Source organism: Pristis pectinata, chromosome 37 (assembly GCF_009764475.1).
Source record: "Pristis pectinata isolate sPriPec2 chromosome 37, sPriPec2.1.pri, whole genome shotgun sequence".
NCBI classification, from domain to species: domain Eukaryota; kingdom Metazoa; phylum Chordata; class Chondrichthyes; order Rhinopristiformes; family Pristidae; genus Pristis; species Pristis pectinata.
Window position 1 is genome coordinate 1 of NC_067440.1, and position 22,621 is coordinate 22,621.

The 22,621-nt window shown below is 56.7% G+C and overlaps 1 protein-coding gene across 1 annotated transcript; it reads left to right on the plus strand.

The window, feature by feature from the left end:
- The first annotated feature begins 382 nt into the window (after nt 1-382).
- Nucleotides 383-21,461, plus strand: dhx34 (DEAH (Asp-Glu-Ala-His) box polypeptide 34). Its single transcript, XM_052044646.1, has 14 exons — nt 383-681; nt 1,593-1,695; nt 3,597-3,814; nt 5,663-5,837; nt 12,678-12,865; nt 13,457-13,558; nt 13,635-13,868; nt 15,114-15,284; nt 16,626-16,734; nt 17,710-17,816; nt 18,592-18,867; nt 19,614-19,790; nt 20,455-20,593; nt 21,141-21,461. Exons 1-14 carry the CDS (start codon nt 409-411, stop codon nt 21,272-21,274), a joined length of 2,406 nt encoding a protein of 801 aa, XP_051900606.1. The 5' UTR covers nt 383-408; the 3' UTR covers nt 21,275-21,461.
- Nucleotides 21,462-22,621: the final 1,160 nt, after the last annotated feature.

Below are 22,621 nucleotides of genomic sequence, written 5' to 3' on the forward strand. Positions count from 1 at the left end.
GGTTAACGTTGATTAACTGACAGCATCGCTTAAGTGTTTTTTCTTTTTCTTCCTCCTCCCCCCATCCTCCACCCTCTTCCTCTTCCCCTTCCCCCCTTGCCCCCCTCCCCCTTGCCCTTTCTCCTCCCCTTCTTCCCCCACCTTCTCCCACCTCGCACCCTCTCCTCCCCTATCCCCTTCCCCTCCTCACCTCTCCCCCTCCCCTCCCCTCCTCACCCCCTCCCCTCCTCTCCCTTCCTCACTCTCCCCCTCCCCTCCCCTCCTCACTCTCCCCCTCCCCTCCCCTCCCCACCTCTCCCCTTCCCCCTCCCCTCACCTCTCCCCCTCCCCTCACCTCTCCCCCTCCCCTCCTCACTCTCCCCCTCCCCTCCTCACTCTCCCCCTCCCCTCCTCACTCTCCCCCTCCCCATGCCCCCACAACCACAGGTGATCTACCAGCCTGTACAGAGTGAGGAGGGGAGCTCAGGCTCAGACCGCTTGGACCCGGGGCCGTACCTGAGGGTGATGCAGACCATTGAGGAGCGTTACCCGGCGGAGGAGCGCGGAGACCTGCTCATCTTCCTGAGTGGGGCAGCAGAGATCGGCATCGTGGCCGAGGCAGCGCGGACACTGGCTGCTCTCACCAAACGCTGGGTTGTCCTGCCGCTGCACAGTGGGCTCTCTGCCTCCGAGCAGGACAAGGTGAGGCACCGGGACCCCCTCCCTGAGGGAACCCCCCCCCCCCCCACTCCCTGAGGGGTCTCCTCCCTGAGGGGACCCCCTCCCACTCCCTGAGGGAATCCTCCACTCCCTGAGGGACCCCCTTCCTGGTGAACCACCTCCATGAGGGAGCCCTTCTGATGGAACCCCTCATGAGGAGACACACCCCTGAGGAACACCCTCTTGGGGGACCCTCCTCCCTGTGAAACCTTCTCCCTGGGCGACCAATCTCCTCGGGAGCCCCCTCCCTTGGGGAGCCCACCTGCCTCTAGTGACCCTCCTCCTCCCCCTCCCCCCCAGCCCCCACTTCTTGGGCCCTCCTGGGGGACGAACCACCTGGGGATGATCTCCTGCGGGAAATGCTTCCTTGCTGGGGCTTCCTCCTGGAGATCCCTTCTGATGGAGTAAAGCTGTCCCTGGGTATTTGCCTGTGGAGGGAGGATCCTCCTTCCAAGGACCTTCATTCTGGAGGTAAATACCTCAGACCTCTGTGAGGTGGGCTGTCCTACCCTGTTCCTGCAGAAACCCTCCTCCTGGAAACGTCCCTTACTCTCCCAAGGATTGTTCTCACAGGGAGACCCTCAACATTCCCCCAGCTTTGCATGGCCCTCCCATGGTGAAGTGTTCCCCCAGCTCTGCCCTTGTTCTGATGCCAGAGGAGTGTTGGGCTTGGTTCATGGGGCTTGAGAATCAATAATGGGGGTCAAACACATGAGCTGGGAGGGATGGGGGAGTAACCTGCAGGGTTGGGTGTCTCATCGAGAGGTCTGACTGCCCCAGAAATTATTGGGACCCCGCTGTTTGAGCCCCTTGCCCTCCATAGCCTTCACTTGCTTCCTGCAGTGCCAAGTGGTTTCCTGTGATACCCAAAGCCACTCCTCTTTTGCCACCAGGTCTTTGATGTCGCTCCGCCAGGTGTCCGAAAGTGCATTGTGGCTACAAACATCGCAGAGACGTCTGTTACAATCGATGGTGTGCGCTTCGTCATCGACTCAGGTGAGTGAGAGATTGTCAGCCTGTCCAGATACAGTAGTCACCTGGTTGCACCTCATCTGGTCTAAACCAGATATTGTGACTAAAGCCCTGTTCCTTCAGATGATCAGTTTGCTTGTTCCAGCTCACATTTAAGTAGTTTGGGATTCATATAATACAAATGGAGGATTTAAATTATATTTATGCAATTGGTGAAATTGTATTAATTCAGAATACTCTTCATGAGTTGGATTTGAAATACATTCATCAGTGGTACAGAAGTAATTTATGTCTAATCCATGCCCTGGGTGTGTGACGGGACGGTGCGGAGGGAGCTTCACCCTGTGTCTGACCCCGGGAGTGTGTGACGGGACGGTGCGGAGGGAGCTTCACCCTGTGTCTGACCCCGGGAGTGTGTGACGGGACGGTGCGGAGGGAGCTTCACCCTGTGTCTGAGCCCGGGAGTGTGTGACGGGACGGTGCGGAGGGACCTTCACCCTGTGTCTGACCCCGGGAGTGTGTGATGGGACAGTATAGAGGGAGCTTCACCCTGTGTCTGAGCCCGGGAGTGTGTGACGGGACGGTGCGGAGGGAGCTTCACCCTGTGTCTGACCCCGGGAGTGTGTGACGGGGCGGTGCGGAGGGAGCTTCACCCTGTGTCTGACCCCGGGAGTGTGTGATGGGACGGTGTGGAGGGAGCTTCACTCTGTGTCTAACATGTCCTGGGAGTCATTGTCATACAGTCATGGAGTTGTACAGAATACACACAGGCACTTTGGCATATCTCGTCAATGCCAAACGATGCCTATTTATGCTCAACCTATTTGCTTGCTTTAGGCCTGTTTCCCTCTACTCCTTTCCTTTGTACGTGCCTGTCCAAACTCCTTTTAAATGTTGCCGTTGTACCTGCCTCCACCACCTTCTCTGGCAGCTCATTCCATACACTCACACCTTCTGTGTGGAAAATCTACCCCTCAAATTGCATTTAAATGTATCCCCTCTCACCTTAGACCTGTGCCCTCTAGTTATATACGCTCCTGACCAGGAGAAAAGACTTGGACCATCTATCCTATTTATGCCTCTCTTAATTTTATAAATAAGGTCACCCCTCTGCCTCCTATGTTCCAGTGAGAACAAACCCACCCTATCCACTCTCCCCTTATAACTACAGCCCTCTGTTCCAGGCAACATCCTGGTGAATCTCTGCTGCACTTGCTCTATCGCTGACTGATTTGAACAATGTCCTACACCTGACATATGCTTCCCTCTTTCTCTGGAGCGGTGGAGGCTGAGGGGAGATCTAATAGAAGTTTATAAAGTTATGGGAGGCATAGGTAGAGTAGACAGTCAGAATCCTTTTCCCAGGATAGAATTGTCAAATACAGGAGGGTAGAGATTTAAGGTGAGGGGGAAAGTTTAAAGGAGATGTGCAGGTAAGTTTTTCAACACAAAGAGCGGTGGGTGCCTGGAACGGGCTGCCAGGGATGGTGGTGGAAGCAGATACGATGGCGGCATTTAAGAGGCTTTTAGATAGACACATGAATATGCAGGGAATGGAAGGATACGGATCACGTGCAGGCAGCTGGGGTTAATTTAAATTAGCATGATGGTCGGCACAGACGTGGGCTGAAGGGCCTGTTCCTGTGCTGTACTGTTCTATATTTTCGTTGATCCCCTCTCACCCTCCTCCATCTCCCTTGTGCCCTCGTTTTGTAGACACCCCACCATTAGTAAAGGATTCTTACTATGTATCTGGTCTACACAGGGAACGGAGGGATATGGATCATGTACAGGCAAAAGGGATTAGACATTGTGGGTTGAAGGGCCTGTTCCTGTGCTGTGCTGTGTTCTGTGCTCTACGTTCTTTTCCCTGATCAAACATTCGACCTGAGTCCGTGACTGTGCGCAATCTGTCTGCGTTCCAGGGAAAGTGAAGGAAATGAGCTTCGATCCAAAGGCCAAGATGCAGCGACTGCAGGAGTTCTGGATCAGCCGGGCCAGCGCGGAGCAGCGTGCGGGGAGAGCAGGGCGCACGGGGCCTGGTGTTTGTTACCGGCTGTACGCCGAGTCTGATTACCAGGCTTTTGCCCCCTACCCTGTGCCAGAGATGCAGAGGGTGGCACTCGATGCCCTGGTCCTGCAGGTGAGGAGTCTGTGCTGCTCCCTCACAGCCGATCAGCTGGCTGGAGGTGGCCGGGCCTCTCGTGCACCTGTGGTGGGTCAAACACAAGTCCCTGGGACTGCAGATCTGAGAGCGTGGGATCTTCCCATGCAGGGCGTGTTCTTCGCCCCTCTTTCGCACCCACGGTCCTCTCTGGTTTCCACACCCAATGTTTATAGAGGGAGACAGATCTAACTCGATCCCACAGCCAATGCTGGTGATTGCTTCAGGAGTCAGAGGTCAAGGTAGGGGGTGAATCTTCTAAATCACAGCCCATCCAACAGTATAGAACCTCCTCCGTATCGCCTCTCAGTGAATGCGGCGCTCCCTCCTTCCTCACCGCCCCTCCCGCGATGCGGCGCTCCCTCCTTCCTCACCGCCCCTCCCGCGATGCAGCGCTCCCTCCCTCCCCACCACCCCTCCCGCGATGCGGCGCTCCTTCCCCACCGCGCCTCCCGCGATGTGGCGCTCCCTCCCTCCTCACCGTCCCTCCTACAGTGCGGCGCTCCCTCCCCACCGCCCCTCCCGCGATGCGGCGCTCCCTCCCTCCCCACCGCCCCTCCCGCGATGCGGCGCTCCCTCCCTCCCCACCGCCCCTCCCGCGATGCGGCGCTCCCTCCCTCCCCACCGCCCCTCCTACAGCGCGGCGCTCCCTCCCCACCGCCCCTCCCGCGATGTGGCGCTCCCTCCCTCCTCACCGTCCCTCCTACAGTGCGGCGCTCCCTCCCCACCGCCCCTCCCGCGATGCGGCGCTCCCTCCCTCCCCACCGCCCCTCCCGCGATGCGGCGCTCCCTCCCCACCGCCCCTCCCGCGATGCGGCGCTCCCTCCCTCCCCACCGCCCCTCCTACAGCGCGGCGCTCCCTCCCCACCGCCCCTCCCGCGGCGCTCCCTCCCTCCCCACCGCCCCTCCCGCGGTGCGGCGCTCCCTCCCCACCGCCCCTCCCGCGATGCGGCGCTCCCTCCCTCCCCACCGCCCCTCCTACAGCGCGGCGCTCCCTCCCCACCGCCCCTCCCGCGGCGCTCCCTCCCTCCCCACCGCCCCTCCCGCGGTGCGGCGCTCCCTCCCCACCGCCCCTCCCGCGGTGCGGCGCTCCCTCCCTCCCCACCACCCCTCCCGCGATGCGGCGCTCCTTCCCCACCGCGCCTCCCGCGATGTGGCGCTCCCTCCCTCCTCACCGTCCCTCCTACAGTGCGGCGCTCCCTCCCCACCGCCCCTCCCGCGATGCGGCGCTCCCTCCCTCCCCACCGCCCCTCCCGCGATGCGGCGCTCCCTCCCCACCGCCCCTCCCGCGATGCGGCGCTCCCTCCCTCCCCACCGCCCCTCCTACAGCGCGGCGCTCCCTCCCTCCCCACCGCCCCTCCCGCGGCGCTCCCTCCCTCCCCACCGCCCCTCCCGCGGTGCGGTGCTCCCTCCCCACCGCCCCTCCCGCGGTGCGGCGCTCCCTCCCTCCTCACCGTCCCTCCTACAGCGCGGCGCTCCCTCCCCACCACCCCTCCCATGGTGGTCCCAGTGCTGTTGGGGAGGGAATTCCTGGATCTAGACCTGGTGACAATGAGGGATGGTGATGTAGTCGGGATGGTGGGCAGTGGTAAAGGGAACCTGCAGGTGGTGGTGTCCCCCTGCAGCTGCTGGCCTTGGTGGGAGGGGTGGCATGTTTGGGAGGTGCTGTCGGAGTAGTCTGGGCGAGTAACTGTGATGCACTTTGAGAACAGCAGTCCCTGCAGCCGTGGTGCGCCGCTGGTGGATTGGGAGGATGATTTAGTTGGTGGGTGGGCTGTTCCTGTGGATTAATGTGTTCGTTCTCCTCTCCCCCACCCCCCCCAACAGATGAAGAGCATGGGGCTCGGGGACCCGCGCACCTTTCCTTTCATTGAGCCGCCTCCGCTGGCCAGTGTGGAGACAGCGATCCGTTATCTGCAGGATCAGGGCGCGCTGGACAGCAGTGAGAACCTTACTACTGTTGGGAAACTCCTGGCAGATCTGCCTGTGGACGTGGTCATTGGTAAGATGTCTGTCGACTCCCTCTCCAAAGGCATTGTTTGTCGTGGTTGCCTATAGCATAGAATATAGAAGTTGGGACATCGTGTTACAACTTTAATGAAACACCGGTCAGGCCACTTGGAGAGTTCTGTGCCTTTCTGGTTGCTGCACTGGAGGAAGTGTTGTCCCGAAATTAGTTTTCCCCTTCTGTCTGCTGTAACACAGTGCCACTAGGTCAATTCGAACAAATACCTTTATTAGCAGTGCACCACTAGGAGAATTCTCTTCGGCACTCACCAAGAGTCGCTTCCCGAGTTCTCCCAGTACAAGGGGGTAGACAGAGATTTATACAGGTATTGTCATGCACACTGTAATGAGTCAGGCGCCGGAGTTCTTGGTTGAGCAGGAAACGGACAAAGGGCTACTGCAGATGGACAAAGAGCAGCCTCACACCCCAGGTTCAACTAATCGTTTTGCAATCGGGTGAGACAAAGGCAGGTATCACCTTCATTGTTTGAGACAGCCTTCGCATTTCCCATTAAGGTTGACCATCATCTCCATAGTTAAACATAATGGGAATCCAATTAAGTTCCAGACACAGCAATTACCACACAGCACCCAGCCCAGGTAAGCAGTGGTGTGGCTGTTTTGGCCTGAAGGACACTTTTTAAATCAGTATTTCAAGCAGCCATAATTCTCATCCGTCTTAAGATATGAATACAGTTATAGTTTATTAATCCTACACCTCCTCAGAAGGATGTAACTGCTGGAGAGGGTGCAGAGGGGATTCACCAGGATGTTGCCTGGACTTTAGATATAAAGAGAAATTGGATAATCTAGGTTTGTTTACTCTGCAGTGACAGGCTGAGAGGGTGACCTGATAGTGGTATACAAAAATATGGGAGGAATAGATCGGGTAGATAGTCAGGATCTTTTTTTCTACAGTGGGATGTCTGAAAAAAGGAGGGTAATGGTTTAAGGTGAGATGGAGGAGGGTTAGAGGGGATCAGAGAGGAACACAGCACAGGAACAGGCCCTTCAGCCCAACATGTCTGCTGACCATGATGCCAATTTCAACTAATCTTAACTGCCGGCACACGGTCCATATCCCTCCATTCCCCGCATGTTCACGTGTCTGTTTAACAGCCTCTTAAATGCCATTATCATATCTGCTTTCACCGCTTCTCCTTGCGGTGAGTTCTAGACACACACCACTCTCTGTGGGGTGGGGTGGTGGGGAAGACTTGCCTCACGCATCTCCTTTCCACTTTTCCCCTCTCATCTTAAACCTGTGCCCTCTAGAATTTGACATTGCCACCCTGGAAAAGAGTCTCTGACTGTCTACCCCATCTCTGCCTCTCATAATTTTATAAACTTCTATCTGGTCACCCCCCCCCACCCCTCCCCCAATCACTCCAGAAAAAACACCCAAGTTTGTCCAACCTTCCCTTATAGCTAATACTCTCCAATCCAGGCAGCATCCTGATGAACCTCTTCTGCACCCTCTTCAAAGCCTCCACATCCTTCCTGTAATGGAGCGACTGGAACTGAAGATAATACTCCAAATGCAGCCTAACCAAAGGTTTATATAGAAAGTTTTTCACGCAGAGTGTGAATGATATCTGGAATGTGCTGCCAGAGGAGGAGGTGGACACACACAGCATCCGAGGCCAGCATCGAACCCACATGGCTGGAGCTGGGAAGCAGCATCTCTGCTACCTGTGCCACTCGAGGACATGTTTATACTGAGCTTTGTGTGCTCCCGAGGTGTGGATTTGAGGTTCTCAGTGCATCCCTAGTGTGTTGTGGCACTAATTGCATGTCACACACACTCTCCCCTCTTGCCTGTGTCTCTCCAATGGGATTGAGACTCATTCCTTTGCTTCTCACAAGGACCTCCCGACTCATTCTCTGTGTCACAACCCCTTGACTAAATCTCTTCTTGACTTTCTTTCCTCCTGAGGTTTCTCCATTCTCTGTGCCACTGAAGCCTCACACCCTGGTACTGTATGAGTGAATTTCCCCCACTTGCCGTGAAGCCTGATCTCTTTCCTAATGAGTGGCAGCCCAGAGCTCAGATGAAGCTCGGCCAATGTTCTGTGAGGGAGAAGCAAGTCGCCTTGCTCTCCCCCCTTTTAAGCCCAAGACGCTCTCTTAATTTGGATCTCCTAGTTGCCAGCCGTTTTCATTCTCCTCCCCATTCCCACACCGACATGTCTGTCCTGGGCCGCCTCTGCTGCCAAGTTGAGGCTTCACGCAAACTAGGGGAACAGTGCCTCATAGAGTAATGGGTAGTCTACAACCGTCTGCATGAATTCTGCAGCTTCCAGTGAACTGCTCCCCCTCTGTCCCTTTTCTCTCTCCTCCTGATCTACCCCGCCCCCAACACCATGTCTCTTTCCCTCCTCCATGATCTCCATCTGCCAATCACCCACACACTCTATCACTGGTTCCCTTCCCCCCACCATTCCCATCTGCCCTCCCCACCTTCCTCTCCTATCAGTTTCTATTATCTTCAGCCCTTTGTCACCTCACCTATCACATCCCAGCTTCTGGCACTAATTCCACCCTCCCCTCCCCCATCTGCCTATCACCTCTCCTGGATCCACCTATCCCCTGCCAGATCTTGCTCCACCCCTTCCCCTCACCCTTTTGTACTGGTTATCTCCCCTCGACCTTTCTGTCCAGATGAAGGGTCTCAATTGACCCAAAAAGTCAACCCTCCATTTCTCTCTGTGGATGCTGCCTGACCCACTGAGTTCCTCCAGCTATTTGTGTGTTGCACCTTTTTTTAGCAGTCCAGGTTATAGAACCATAGAACAATACAGCACAATACAGGCCCTTCGGCCCACCATGTTATGCCGCCCTTCAAACCACACCTAAGACCATCTAACCCCTTCCTCCCACATATCCCTCTATCTTAAATTCCTCCATATGCTTATCTAACAATCTCTTGAACTTGACCAACGTATCAGCCTCCACCACCACCCCAGGCAGCGCATTCCATGCCCCAACCACTCTCTTGGTGAAAAACCTCCCTCTGATGTCTCCCTTGAACTTCCCATCCATTACCTTAAAGCTGTGCCCTCTTGTATTGAGCATTGGTGCCCTGGGTAAGAGGTGCTGGCTGTCCACTCTATCTATTCCTCTTAATATCTTGTATACCTCTATCATGTCTCCCCTCATCCTCCTCCTCTCCAGTGAGTAAAACCCTAGCTCCTTTAGTCTCTCCTCGTAATCCATACTCTCTAATCCAGGCAGCATCCTGGTAGATCTCCTCTGCACCCTTTCCAACGCCTCCACATCCTTCCTATAATGAGGCGACCAGAACTGGACACAGTACCCGAAGTGTGGCCTAACCAGAGCTTTGTAAAGCTGTGTCATCACTTTGTGGCTCTTAAACTCGATCCCACGACTTATGAAAGCTAACGTCCTATAAGCTTTCTTAACTACCTTATCTATCTGTGAGGCGACTTTCAGTGATCTGTGGATATGAACCCCCAGATCCCTCTGCTCCTCTACACTGCCCAGAATCCTGCCATTTACCTTGTATTCCGCCTTGGAGTTTGTCCTTCCAAAGTGTACTACCTCACACTTCTCTGGATTGAACTCCGTCTGCCACTTGTCAGCCCAGCTCTGCATCCTATCAATATCCCTCTGTGAACTTCGACAGCCCTCCACACTATCCACAACACCACCGACCTTTGTGTCATCTGCAAACTTGCTAACCCACCCTTCCACCCCCTCACCTAGGTCATTAATAAATATCACAAAAAGTAGAGGTCCCAGAACCGATCCCTGTGGGACACTGCTAGTCACAGTCCTCCAATCCGAATGCACTCCCTCCACCACAACCCTCTGCTTTCTACAGGCAAGCCAATTCTGAATCCACACTGCCAAGTCTCCCTGGATCCCTTGGCCTCTGACCTTCTGAAGCAGCCTACCATGCGGAATGTTATCAAATGCCTTACTAAAATCTATGTAGACCACATCCACTGCACTACCCTCATCAATCTTCCTGGTCACCTCCTCAAAGAACCCTATCAGGCTTGTGAGGCAAGATCTTCCCTTCACAAAGCCATGCTGGCTGTCCCTAATCAGTCCATGATTCTCTAAATGCTCATAGATCCTATCTCTTAGAATCCTTTCTAACAGCTTACCCACCACAGATGTAAGGCTCACTGGTCTGTAATTCCCTGGACTATCCCTACTACCTTTTTTGAATAAGGGGACAACATTCGCCACCCTCCAATCCTCCGGTACCCGTGGACAACGAGGACTCAAAGATCCTAGCCAATGGTTCAGCAATCTCCTCCCTCGCCTCCTGAAGCAGCCTAGGGAATATTCTGTCAGGCCCCAGGGACTTATCTGTCCTAATATTTTCTAACAACTCCAACACATCCTTTCTCTTGATATCTACATACTCTAGAACATTACCCTGACCAACACTGTCCTCAGCGTCATCAAGACCCCTCTCCTTAGTGAATACTGAAGAGAAGTATTCATTGAGAACCTCACCCACTTCCACAGCTTCCAGGCACAGCTTCCCACCTTTGTCTTTAATCGGACCTACCTTTACTCTAGCCATCCTTCTGCTCTTCACGTACGAGTAAAAAGCCTTGGGATACTCCTGAACCCTACCCGCCAAAGCCTTTTCATGTCCCCTTCTCGCTCTCCTCAGCCCCTTCTTAAGTTCCCTCCTTGCTACTCTATATTCCTCACGAGCCCTGTCTGATCCTTGCTGCTTACACCTTATGTATGCTGCCTTCTTCCAAACTAGTTGTTCCACCTCTCTCGTCACCCAGGGTTCCTTCACCCTGCTGTTCCTTCTCTGCTTCACCGGGACAAATTTATCCCTAACATCCTGCAAAAGATCCCTGAACATCGAGCACATTTCCATAGTACATTTCCCTTCAAAAATGTCATCCCAATTTACACTCCCAAGTTCTCGCCTTATAGCCTCATAATTCACCTTTCCCCAATTGAATATCATCCCGTCCTCTTTGCTCCTCTCCCTGTCCCTGTCCCTGACAATGCTAAAGGTTATAGAGAAATGGTCACTGTCCCCCAAATGCTCACCCACCAATGGTTCATTACCTAAAACTAGATCGAATATGGCATTCCCTTTAGTCGGCCTGTCAACATACTGTGTCAGGAATCTGTCCTCGACACACTTAACAAATTCCGCCCTGTCTAAACCTTTGGCACTAAGTAGGTGCCAATCGATATTTGGGAAGTTGAAGTCTCCCATTATAATAACCCTTTTATTTTCACATTTTTCCAAAACCTGCCTCCCAATCTGCTCCACAGTATCCCTACTGCTACCGGGTGGCCTATAGAATACTCCCAGGAGGGTATCTGCTCCTTTCTTGTTCCTAACTTCCACCCATATTGACTCTGGAGAGGATCCTTATACATTATCCACCCTTTCTGCAGCTGTAACAGTGTCCCTGACCAGTATCGCCACCCCTCCTCCTATTCTTCTCCCCTTCCCTATTCCTTTTAAAACACTGAAAACCAGGAATATTCAATATCCATTCCCACACTGATGTCAGCCATGTCTCTGTAATAGCCACAATATCATAGTCCCATGTACTTATCCAAGATCTCAGTTCGTCACCCTTATTCCTGATGCTTCTCGCATTTAAGTAAATGCACTTTAGCCCATCCACCTTACTACTTCTGTAACCTGTACTCTGCTTCTCCTTCCTCAAAGCCACTCTATCTGTCAGATCTGACATTTCCCCATCCCCTTCTTCCTCTGACCTACTCCTCTGGTTCCCTTCCCCCTCGCAATCTAGTTTAAACCCTCTTGAACCACCCTAGCAAACCTGGCCGCAAGGATATTGTCCCCCCTCAGGTTCGGGTGGACACGGTTATCATTGAACTGTGTCCACGCTCCCTCTTCCTGCACCCACTTCAAAACTGTTCCACTTAGTTTTTAATTCCCTTTTCTCGTTCTTCCAAACGAAATCTATCAGGTACCTTTTCCTGCACCTGCCACTTCATCCCTGAGAACACCGCTCTTTCAGCGTGTGAGAGGTTTGTATCACCACCTCACTTTGACTGAATGGTCCCAGTCTCCTGAATCCAGCCATTCAAGTTTTGGGTAGCTCCCACAGCGAAAGGTTGTGGACACTCTGGTGAGAGAGGAGGGGATGGCTGAGGAGGGAGAGCAGTGCAGGTCCCAGACAGTCCTGGACACTGAGGGTTTGTTTCAACACAGGGATTGGGAGCAGGGGTGAGGGAGGGCCGTGCTGCAGGAGAGGCGGTGATGGAGCTCTGCACTGTGGGAGGGGCGGTGAGGGAGCGCCGCTCTGTGGGAGGGGCAGTGAGGGAGCGCCGCTCTGTGGGAGGGGCAGTGAGGGAGCCCCACGATGTGGGAGGGGCAGTGAGGGAGCGCCGTGCTGTAGGAGGAGTGGTGAGGTAGCTCTGCACTGTGGGAGGGGCGGTGAGGAGGGAGCGCTGCGGGGGGGGGCAGTGAGGGAGTTCCGCAATGTGGGAGAGGCAGTGAGGAGGGAGCACCGCAATGTGGGAGGGGCGGTGATGGAGCCCCGCGCTGTGGGAGGGGCGGTGAGGAGGGAGTGCCGCGCTGTGGGAGGGGCGGTAAGGAGGGAGAGCTGAGCTGTGGGAAGGGCGGTGAGGAGGGAACACCGCAGTGTGGGAGGGGCGGTGAGGGAGCCCCGCGCTGTGGGAGGGGCGGTGAGGAGGGACAGCTGCGCTGTGGGAGGGGCGGTGAGAAGGGAGTACCGCAGTGTGGGATGGGCGGTGAGGGAGTTCTGCAATGTGGGAGGGGCGGTGAGGCAGCGCCGTGGTGTGAGAGGTGGAGCTTCCTCACTGCCTCCCTTCTCCCCCTACTCAAGAAAGATCCTGATCCTCGGTAGCACCTTTGACCTGGTGGAGCCAGTACTGACCCTGGCTGCGGCCCTGAGTCTTCAGTCCCCGTTCCTCCGGCAGGCGGGTCTGGAGTGTGCGACCGCACGCAAACCCCTGGAGAGTGACCAGGGAGACCCCTTCACCCTGCTGAATGCCTTTGAAGAATGGCTTCAGGTAAGGCAGCTCAGTGTGCGGTCTATAGTCACTACAGTTCGGTGTGGGTCTGTGTATGTGTGTGTGTGTGTGTGTGTGTGTGTGTGTGTGTGTGTGTGTGTGTGTGTGTGTGGTCTGTAATCTCCCCAGGTTGAATGGTGTGTGTGTGGTCTGTAGTCTCCACAGGTCGAATGGTGTGTGGGTGGTCTGTAATCATGACGGATCGGACGGGCTGTGTGTGTGTGGTCTGTAATCACCACAGGTTGAATGGGGTGTGTGTACTCTGTAATCTCCACGGGTCGGTGTGTGTGGTCTGTAATCTCCACAGGTTGATGTGTGTTTCTGTTTGTTCTGTAATGTGGGAGGGACGGTGAGGAGGGAGTATCGTGCTGTGGGTGGGGCAGTGAGGAGGGGGTGCCGTGTGGGAGGGTCGGTGAGGAGGGAGTGCCGCGCTGTGGGACGGGCGGTGAGGGGGGAGCGCCGCGCTATGGGCGGGGCGGTGAGGGGGGAGCGCCGCGCTGTGGGCGGGGCGGTGAGGGGGGAGCGCCGCGCTGTGGGCGGGGCGGTGAGGGGGAAAAGCTGCGCTGTGTACACTGTTCGCTGATGTTGCAGGTGAAGTCAGTGAGAGGCGGCCATAGCAGGAAGTGGTGCCGGAGGAGGGCACTGCAGGAGCAGCGGCTGTACGAGATGGTGAACCTGAGGCAGCAATTCAAGGTGCAGATGCTTTTTCTCTGTGTCTCTCTTTTCTTTCAAAACAACCTGTATCTGACCCTTACCTCCTGTGGTTTAGATGCTGCTGAAGGACCACCAGCTGCTGAGGGAGGAGGGCGGCTCCTCCAAGGACAGTTACCGGCGGCAGCAGCGTCACCGGGAGCGGCAGGAGCTGCAGAAGGTGAAGCGGCAACACGAGGAACAGGATGGGCGGAGGCGCAAGGTGCTGCGACTGGAGGAGGAGGAGGAGGGGTCATCGGAGGAAGAGGGGTCCCACCGCTCGGGTACCCACCCGCGTGTGGTGGACATTCAGGTGTGTGTCGAGGAGACAGTCTCGGTCTCCAACCCTTGAACTCTCGCACTCACTCTCTCGCACTAATAACACTATTATCATTTCACTGTCTCCCCACCCCCTCTCCCCCCTCCCCCCTCTCCCCCCTCCCCCTCCCCTCTCTCCCCCTCCCCTCTCTCCCCCTCCCCTCTCTCCCCCTCCCCTCTCTCCCCCTCCCCTCTCTCCCCCTCCCCCTCCCTCCCCCAACCTCTCTCCCCCTCCCCCAACCTCTCTCTCCCTCCCCCTCCCCTCCCCCTCCCCCTCCCCTCCCCCTCCCCTCCCCCTCCCCTCTCCCCCCCTCCCCCTCCCCCTCCCCCTCCCCTCCCCCTCCCCTCTCCCCCCATCCCCCACCTCCACCCCTCCCCTCCCTCCCCCCTCTCCCCGCTCTCCCCCCTCCCCCCCCTCTCCCCCCCTCTTTCGCCCTCTCTCTCCCTCCCCCCACCCTCTCTCTTCCTTTCCCTCCCCTCTCCCCCTCCCCTCTCCCCCTCCTCTCTCCCCTCTCCCCCTCCCCCTCCCCTCTCCCCCTCCCCTCTCCCCCTCCCCCTCCCCTCTCCCCCCTCTCCCCCCCTCCCCCCTCTCCCCCCCTCCCCCCTTTCGCCCTCTCTCTCTCTCCCTTCCCCCACCCTCTCTCTCCCTTTCCCTCCCCCAACCTCTCTCTCCCTCCCTCCCCCCCTCTCCCTCCCCCCCTCTCCCTCCCCCCCTCTCCCTCCCCCCCTCTCCCTCCCCCCCTCTCCCTCCCCCTCCTCCCCCCCTCCTCCCCCCTCTTTCGCCCTCTCTCTCTCCCTCCCCCCACCCTCTCTCTCACTTCCCCACCCTCTCTCCCTCCCCCTCTCCCCCCTCTCCCCCCTCCCCCCTCTCACCCTCTCTCTCTCCCTCCCCCCACCCTCTCTCTCCCTTTCCCTCCCCCAACCTCTCTCTCCCCCCCTCTCCCCCCTCTCTCCCCCTCCCCCCCCCTCCCCCCTCCCCCCCTCCTCCCCCCTCTCCCCCCCTCTTTCGCCCTCTCTCTCTCCCTCCCCCACCCTCTCTCTCACTTTCCCTCCCCCACCCCCCTCCCCCCTTTCGCCCTCTCTCTCTCCCTCCCCCCACCTTCTCTCTCCCTCCCCCACCATTCCCCCTTCCCCCACTCCTCTCTCTCTCCGCCCCACTCCCTCTGTCCCCCCTCTCACCCCACACTCCCCCACCCCCTCCCTTTCCCCTGCTCTCTCCCCTCCCCCCGTGCCCCTGCAGGACGTGAAGTTCAAGCTGCGTCACAACGTGGAGGAGCTGCACGCTGCCGCAGTCTCCCAGCAGCTGTCTCCTCGCTGCTTCCAGCTGCTCAAGCTGCTGGTGTGTTGCGGTCTCTACCCTCAGCTGGCCGTGCCCGACGAGTTCAACAGCCGGCGCAAGGACTCTGAGCAGGTGAGTGGGTCTGTTACCTGGGCAGGAGGGAGAGCCAGGGTGGTGGGGTCCACATCCCCTCACCTGATCTCCCGCTGTCCCGTCTCTGTATCCTCTCCCCTTGCTCATCACTCCCTCTCCCCTCCATGCCTCTCCAACCAACACTCCTCAGCCCTCCATCCCCTTCCCATCTATCCCTCACCCACTCTGCAACGTCCACTCCCTCTCGCCCTTTCACCCCATCATATTCTTCATCCCCCAAATGTCTTTGACCCTCTCCCTGACCCTGGCAGTGTGTGGCGGGAGCCCCTCTCCCTGACTGAGCACCTCTGTTACGTCTCACTGCCACCCTCTTACCCCCACAGTCCTTTCCCCACTCCCTCTCTGCCACATCAGTCCCCGGCAGTCTTGCCCTTTCTCTCACCTCTCATTTCATAGTTTCTCTCCTCTCCCCCTTTCTCTCTCCTCTCCCCCTTTCTCTCTCCTCTCCCCCTTTCTCTCTCCTCTCCCCCTTTCTCTCTCCTCTCCCCCTTTCTCTCTCCTCTCCCCCTTTCTCTCTCCTCTCCCCCTTTCTCTCTCCTCACCCACTTTCTCTCTCCTCACCCCCTTTCTCTCTCCTCTCCCCCTTTCTCTCTCCTCACCCCCTTTCTCTCTCCTCTCCCCCTTTCTCTCTCCTCTCCCCCTTTCTCTCTCCTCTCCCCCTTTCTCTCTCCTCTCCCCCTTTCTCTCTCCTCTCCCCCTTTCTCTCTCCTCTCCCCCTTTCCCTCTCCTCTCCCCCTTTCCCTCTCCTCTCCCCCTTTCTCTCTCCTCTCCCCCTTTCTCTCTCCTCTCCCCCTTTCTCTCTCCTCTCCCCCTTTCTCTCTCCTCTCCCCCTTTCTCTCTCCTCTCCCCCTTTCTCTCTCCTCTCCCCCTTTCTCTCTCCTCTCCCCCTTTCTCTCTCCTCACCGCCTTTCTCTCTCCTCTCCCCCTTTCTCTCTCCTTACCCCCTTTCTCTCTCCTTACCCCCTTTCTCTCTCCTCTCCCCCTTTCTCTCTCCTCTCCCCCTTTCTCTCTCCTCTCCCCCCTTGTCTTTCTTTCTCATTCCCTCTCTCCATTCCTCGCTCGCCCTCCACCCTCTCTTTCCCCCAATCTCTCTCTCTCTGCTGCCTCCTCTTCTCTCTTCTTTCTCTTCACTCCTCCCTCCCTCTTCCTCCCTCTCACCCTCTCACCCTCTCACCCTCCCTCTCTCCATCCCTCCCTCCCTCCCTCCCTCTTCCTCCCTCCATCCCCCTCTTCCTCCCTCCCTCCCTCCCTCCCTCCATCCCTCCCTCTCTCACTCTCATTCGTCCTCCCTCTTCCTCATCCATTTGCTTTCTGTCATAGATCTTCCACACTCAGAACAAACAAGGGGTTGTGCTCCATCCCACCAGCGTCTTCAGCTCCAACCCAGGCCTGCTGCATGTTGAGGAGGAATGCCACAGAGAGACACTGGGTAGGTACAGTGCTCAGCTCATAGACAGCAGAAAAGATTCACCAGGATGTTGCCTGCAGTGGAGGGATTTCGTCCCAAGGGTCAGCTGGGTTTGTTCTCACTGGGCGCAGGAGGCTGAGAGGGGAGCTGAGGTTCAGAAAATTAGCAAGGCCATAGACATTCGATTGTCATAGATCTCGACAAGGGAGTCTAAAACTAGAGGGCATTGGGTTAGGCTGAGAGGGGAAAGATTTAAAGGGGACCTGAGGGGCAGGTTTTTCCACACAGAGGGTGGTGGGTGTGTGGAACGAGTTGCCAGAGGAAGTGGTAGAGGTGGGTACAACTACAATGTTTTTAAAAGACATTTGGACAGATTAATGGAGAAGATAGGTTTAGAGGGATATGGGCCAAATGCAGGCAGATGGAGCTAGCATAGACAGGCATTTGGTTTGAATTGGACAAGTCATGATGATGGGCTTGTTTCTGTGCTGTGTGACTCTATGCTCGATACTGAACTTGGGGTGATCACTTCCACACCTGGTTCCTGAGCTGAGTCTGATAAGGTGATGGGGAAAATGGGTACACTTCATATACCGTCCCATCACACACTCCCAGGGCGTGGGTTAGACACAGAGTGAAGCTCCCTCCACACCATCCCATCACGCACTCCCGGGGTCAGACACAGGGTGAAGCTCCCTCCGCACAGTCCCGTCACACACTCCCGGGGTCAGACACAGGGTGAAGCTCCCTCTGCACCGTCCCATCACACACTCCCGGGGTCAGACACAGAGTGAAGCTCCCTCCGCACCGTCCCATCACACACTCCCGGGGTCAGACACAGAGTGAAGCTCCCTCCACACTGTCCCATCACAAACTCCCGGGGTCAGACACAGAGTGAAGCTCCCGCTACATTATCACAGAGGATTGACTGGAAGCGTTTTGCTGTTTCAGTGGGGTGAAATGCACCATTGTTGCATGGTCTTTTTTCCTTCCCAGGACTGAGGTCCGAGCAGAGCCACCACCACCAGGTGCTGGCCTTCGTCTCGTTGTTGGAGACAAACAAACCCTACCTGCTGAACTGTGTCCGGGTCCCCGCACTGCAGGTATGTAGGGAATTTGAGATTCACGCTGCTGCCAAACTATGGCCACTGTACTCTGTCACACTCAGTGTCCCATGATGTGTTATGTGTAATACGTGCACTATGTCACACACAGTGATCCGTGGTGTTACTGTGTAATATGTGCACTGTCACACACGGTGATCCGTGGTGTGTTACTGTGTAATACATGCACTATGTCACACACAGTGATCCGTGGTGTATTACTGTATAATATGTGCACTGTGTCACACACAGTGATCTGTGGTGTGTTGCTGTGTAATATGTGCACTGTGTCACACACAGTGATCCGTGGTGTGTTGCTGTGTAATATGTGCACTGTGTCACACACGGTGATCCGTGGTGTGTTGCTGTGTAATATGTGCACTGTGTCACACACAGTGATCCGTGGTGTGTTGCTGTGTGTTATTATATCATGTGCACAGGGTGTCACACCCAGTCACACCTGTTGTATTATACAATATAAACAGTGCCACACTCAGTGAAGCATGGAATGTTATTTTATGATATACAGTATACAGTGTTTCACACCCAGGGATGCACACTGTGGATTATATAAAGTTTAATGTATAACATTCAGTGAAGCACAATCTAGTTTTATATCTGTACAGAACCTCACACTGAGGAAAAGCACAGACTGCTTTGTACGATATCTACAGAAGCTCACACTGAGTAAACACACAGACTGGTTTTGTACAATATCTGCATTCTACAATAGACACTCACCTCTGGAGTGCTGCCCATTGTGTTGTGTCTGCAGTACCTCCTGCTGTCGGCTCGCTCACTGGACACAAGCGCCGACTGCGGCCGAGTGGTGGTGGATGGGTGGCTGGAGCTGGTGCTGGCGGATCCTGCGGTAGGTGTGCAGATCCTGTCGAACGTCATGCGGCTGCGAGACAGTTGGGAGCAGGTCCTGACCGACCAGTTAAAGCTGACAGAACAGCATGGCGGGGCGGATGACGAGGAGGAGCAGCGACGGATCAGGCACCTGAGGGAATCATTGTGTCAGAGACTCATGGACTTTCTGGAGGCTGAGGTGAGGTGAGGAGGGGGTACAGTCTGACTGTCTGGTCCAACAGCAACTGACTCTAGACAGCCCTCCAGCGGGAGTGTGAGGGAGCACTGACCTTACCCTGTTACCAGCGACACACTGTGAATGTGACTGCCTTGTCTCCGTTGTACCCTGCTGTTATACAGCGATGGACCAGTCCCCACCGGTACTGTGCCCCGGTGTTATACAGTGACAGACCCGTCCCCACCGGTACCGTACCCCGGTGTTATACAGCGACGGACCAGTCCCCACCGGTACTGTACCCCGGTGTTATACAGTGATGGACCCGTCCCCACCGGTACCGTGCCCCGGTGTTATGCAGTGACGGACCAGTCCCCACCGGTACCGTGCCCCGGTGTTATACAGTGACGGACCTGTCCCCACCGGTACCGTGCCCCGGTGTTATGCAGTGACGGACCTGTCCCCACCTGTACCGTACCCCGGTGTTATACAGTGACGGACCTGTCCCCACCTGTACCGTACCCCGGTGTTATACAGTGACGGACCAGTCCCCACCGGTACCGTGCCCCGGTGTTATACAGTGACGGACCCGTCCCCACCGGTACCGTACCCCGGTGTTATACAGTGACAGACACGTCGCCACCTGTACTGTACCCTGGTTTTATACAGTGACAGACCCAACCCACTGCTTGGGTCATTCTTGTCTCACTTGTTGTCAATACTGGGCTGCTGCTTCACCCTTTTGTGGCCGTCCTGCCCTCTTTCCACAGGTACCGTACTCTATCCGCCAACTCACGGGGCTGGAGAGGCAGAACCTGTTTGTGGGGCCTCAGCTGGTGACGGACATGCCATTACTGGAGGTGCTGAGTGTGGGCAGTGAATGCCAGCCCCATCCGCTGAAAGGAGGCCTGGCAGTGAACGAGTATTTGACCTACAACTGCCTGGCGGTGAGTGGGATCCCTACCCTGTGTCTGTGATACGCACGGAGCAGGGGAGTGAGGGGTGGGTGAGAGGTAGGGGACTGAGGGGTGGGTGTAGGAGGGAGTGGGCGGAGTGAGGAGAGGGAGTGAGGGGGAGAAAGGTGGGGTGTGAAGGATGGTTGGGAGGAGGTGAGTGAGGGGTGGGGGGAGGTGTGAGGGTGGGTGGGAGCAGAGGGTGTGAGGGGGTGTGAGGTGGGTGGGTGGGAGAGGGTGTGATGTGGGGTGAGTGAGGGGAGGGTGGGAGGTGTGTGAGGGGGTGTGAAGTGGGTGGGTGGGAGAGGGTGTGATGGGGGTGAGTGAGGGGTGGGGGAGGTGTGGGGAGGGTGGGAGGTGTGTGAGGGGGTGTGAGGTGGGTGGGTGGGAGAGGGTGTGATGGGGTGAGTGAGGGGTGGGGGAGGTGTGAGGGTGGGTGGGAGCAGAGGGTGTGAGGTGGGTGGGTGGGAGAGGGTGTGATGGGGGTGAGTGAGGGGTGGGGGAGGTGTGAGGGGAGGTGTGTGAGGTGGGTTGGAGCAGAGGGTGTGAGGGGAGGGTGGGAGGTGTGTGAGGTGGGTTGGAGCAGAGAGCTGAGGAAACAGCACGGTGCGGTGGTCCCGGCCATTCGGAGTCAGTGTGCGACCCCCTCTCTCCGCAGGGTCAGGACCTCTACAGCGGGTGCTTGCGGACTTTCTGGACCTGCCCAACTTGTGACCTCCGGCTCCCCCTCACTCCCCTCGAGCGATGGCAGCATGAGACCGGATGTAGGGCAAAGGCCGAGGAGGGCGAGCAGGCAGGTGGGAACGGGGGAGCCGGGGCCTGACCTCTCCCCACAACTCAACACCCCCTCCCTGGTCATAACTCAACTGTCCCTCCCTCCTCGCCTGACACTCAACTGTGGACCCCCACAATGTCCTGGTTCTCCGTCCCACGTTACTCACCCTTCCTACCTGTTACCCCTCCCACTCTCTCCCCCAGCCTAATTCCTCCACATCTCCATCATCTTCACGCTCTGCCTCTTCTCCTTTCCATTGCACTCCCCCCTCCCCAGTCTAATATCCTTTCTCTCCTCCCCCTCACACAGCACCTGCCCCCTTTCCCCATCCACGTGCCCCGTTGCCCCTGTTGCTCTCTCTTGCTGCTCAACCCGACTCCCTCCTGCCCACTGTCCCTCCATCAAGCCCATTGCCCCTTCTCTCTACACCACTACCCCCTCTCTCCCACCCACTGCCTCCTGCCCATTGCCTCTATCTCTACCCCATTGCCCCTTCTCTCTCACCCACTGCCCCCTCCCTCCCCTTCTGATGACCGCCCGCACTAACCTCCCCTCTGATCTCTCCCCAGCCTCGGCCAGCATCCTGGGATCAAGGCCCAGCGTGCCTCGGGGTCTCCAGCAGCCCTTCCACTGTGACCATTGCCAGCAGGACTTTCTGTTCACCCCCACCCAGATCCTCAGACACAAGTGGCAGCACCGGTGACACCAGCCACTGCTCAGGAGGAGGATGGCTGGTCTGCGCTCCACCTATGGCCAGTGGTGAGCCAGCCGGGCAGGACAGACTGTTGGGGGTTGGCTGGGGCTGAGGTCACCACCACAAGCTCGCTGTTTTACTTGCACACTCTGTGGAGGAAATATGTTCTTGTCGATTAAAATGGATTTGCCATGTGCACTGTGTTACCAGCCCTCTCTCTGCCAAACCTCCCTCCAGCCTTGTGTCAACCAGACGCCCACCAGGCACTGCCACCGACTGTCTAGAGCCTGTGACCGTTGACATAGGAAACACACACACACAAGCTCAGCAAGGCATCGAGCGTAAGCTGGAAGGTAAACCGGGTGGTCACATCTGTGTTATTTAAATCTGTACACATTTTGCAAATCATAGGGCCTGTTTCTGTGCTTTATTTTCGCTTTCTCTGTTCTGGGCTTCATCCCACCTTGTCCAGGCTGACCTTCCTCCCCGCCTACACTGATCCCATTTGCACGCATTAGGACCATATCCTTCTCTGCCTTGCCTTTGTAGGTGCCTGTCTAAATGCCTCCTTAACCTAGGGAGTGTCTCTGACTTCACCACCTTCTCTGGCAGCACATTCCAGATATCAACCACCCTCTGTGTAAAAAAAAAACTTACTCCTCAAGGTCCCCTTTAAAACTCCTTCCTCTCGCCTTATACCACTTACACCAGCCTGCTGGGCAGGACTGGGTGGAAAGGTCCTCCCCAAGGCAGCATCTTGTCATCTACAGACAGGAGAAATGGAACCAGCAGTTCAGAGAGAAGTGGGGGGGAGGTGGGGGGAGGTGGAGAGACAGGATGAGAGGATGAGGCAGAGGGGGAGAGAGAGAGAGATGGTGGGGCAGGAAAGAAAGAGTGGGGGAGACAGGGAGCAGAACTTGGAGGTGGAGGGGGCAGAGGACGCGAGATGCAGAAAGTGTAGGAGGGAGAGCAGGGCGGCGGGAGGGAGAGCAGGACGGTAGGAGTGAGAGCATAAATGCACGGAGAGAGAATACGGAGATGGAGCAAGAAGAGCAGGGAAGAGAGGGAATCCCAAGGGAGATTGAGATGGTGGTGGGAGGGGAGTGTGGCAGACCCTTCTCTGTCTCTGTTACCCCTCCAGCCCCTACACCCTTCTCACTCTGTAACTCCCTTCATCCCCTGCACCCCTCCCCATTTCTGAAACCCCCTCCAGCCCCTACACCCTTCTCACTCTGTAACTCCCTTTGTCCCCTGCACCCCTCCCCGTTACTGAAACCCCCTTCAGCCCCTACACCCTTCTCAGTCTCTGTAACCCCCCTCTGTCCCCAACACCCTCCTTGTCTCTAACTCCTTCCA

Bases quoted from the DNA above. Each gene is read 5' to 3' on its own strand.
- dhx34 (XM_052044646.1), top strand. From the start codon at position 409: ATGCCCCCACAACCACAGGTGATCTACCAGCCTGTACAGAGTGAGGAG. The intron at 5,838-12,677 runs GTAAGATGTCTG...CCCCCTACTCAA, and splicing joins GCCTGTGGACGTGGTCATTG to GAAAGATCCTGATCCTCGGT. The intron at 13,559-13,634 runs GTGCAGATGCTT...CCTGTGGTTTAG, and splicing joins ACCTGAGGCAGCAATTCAAG to ATGCTGCTGAAGGACCACCA.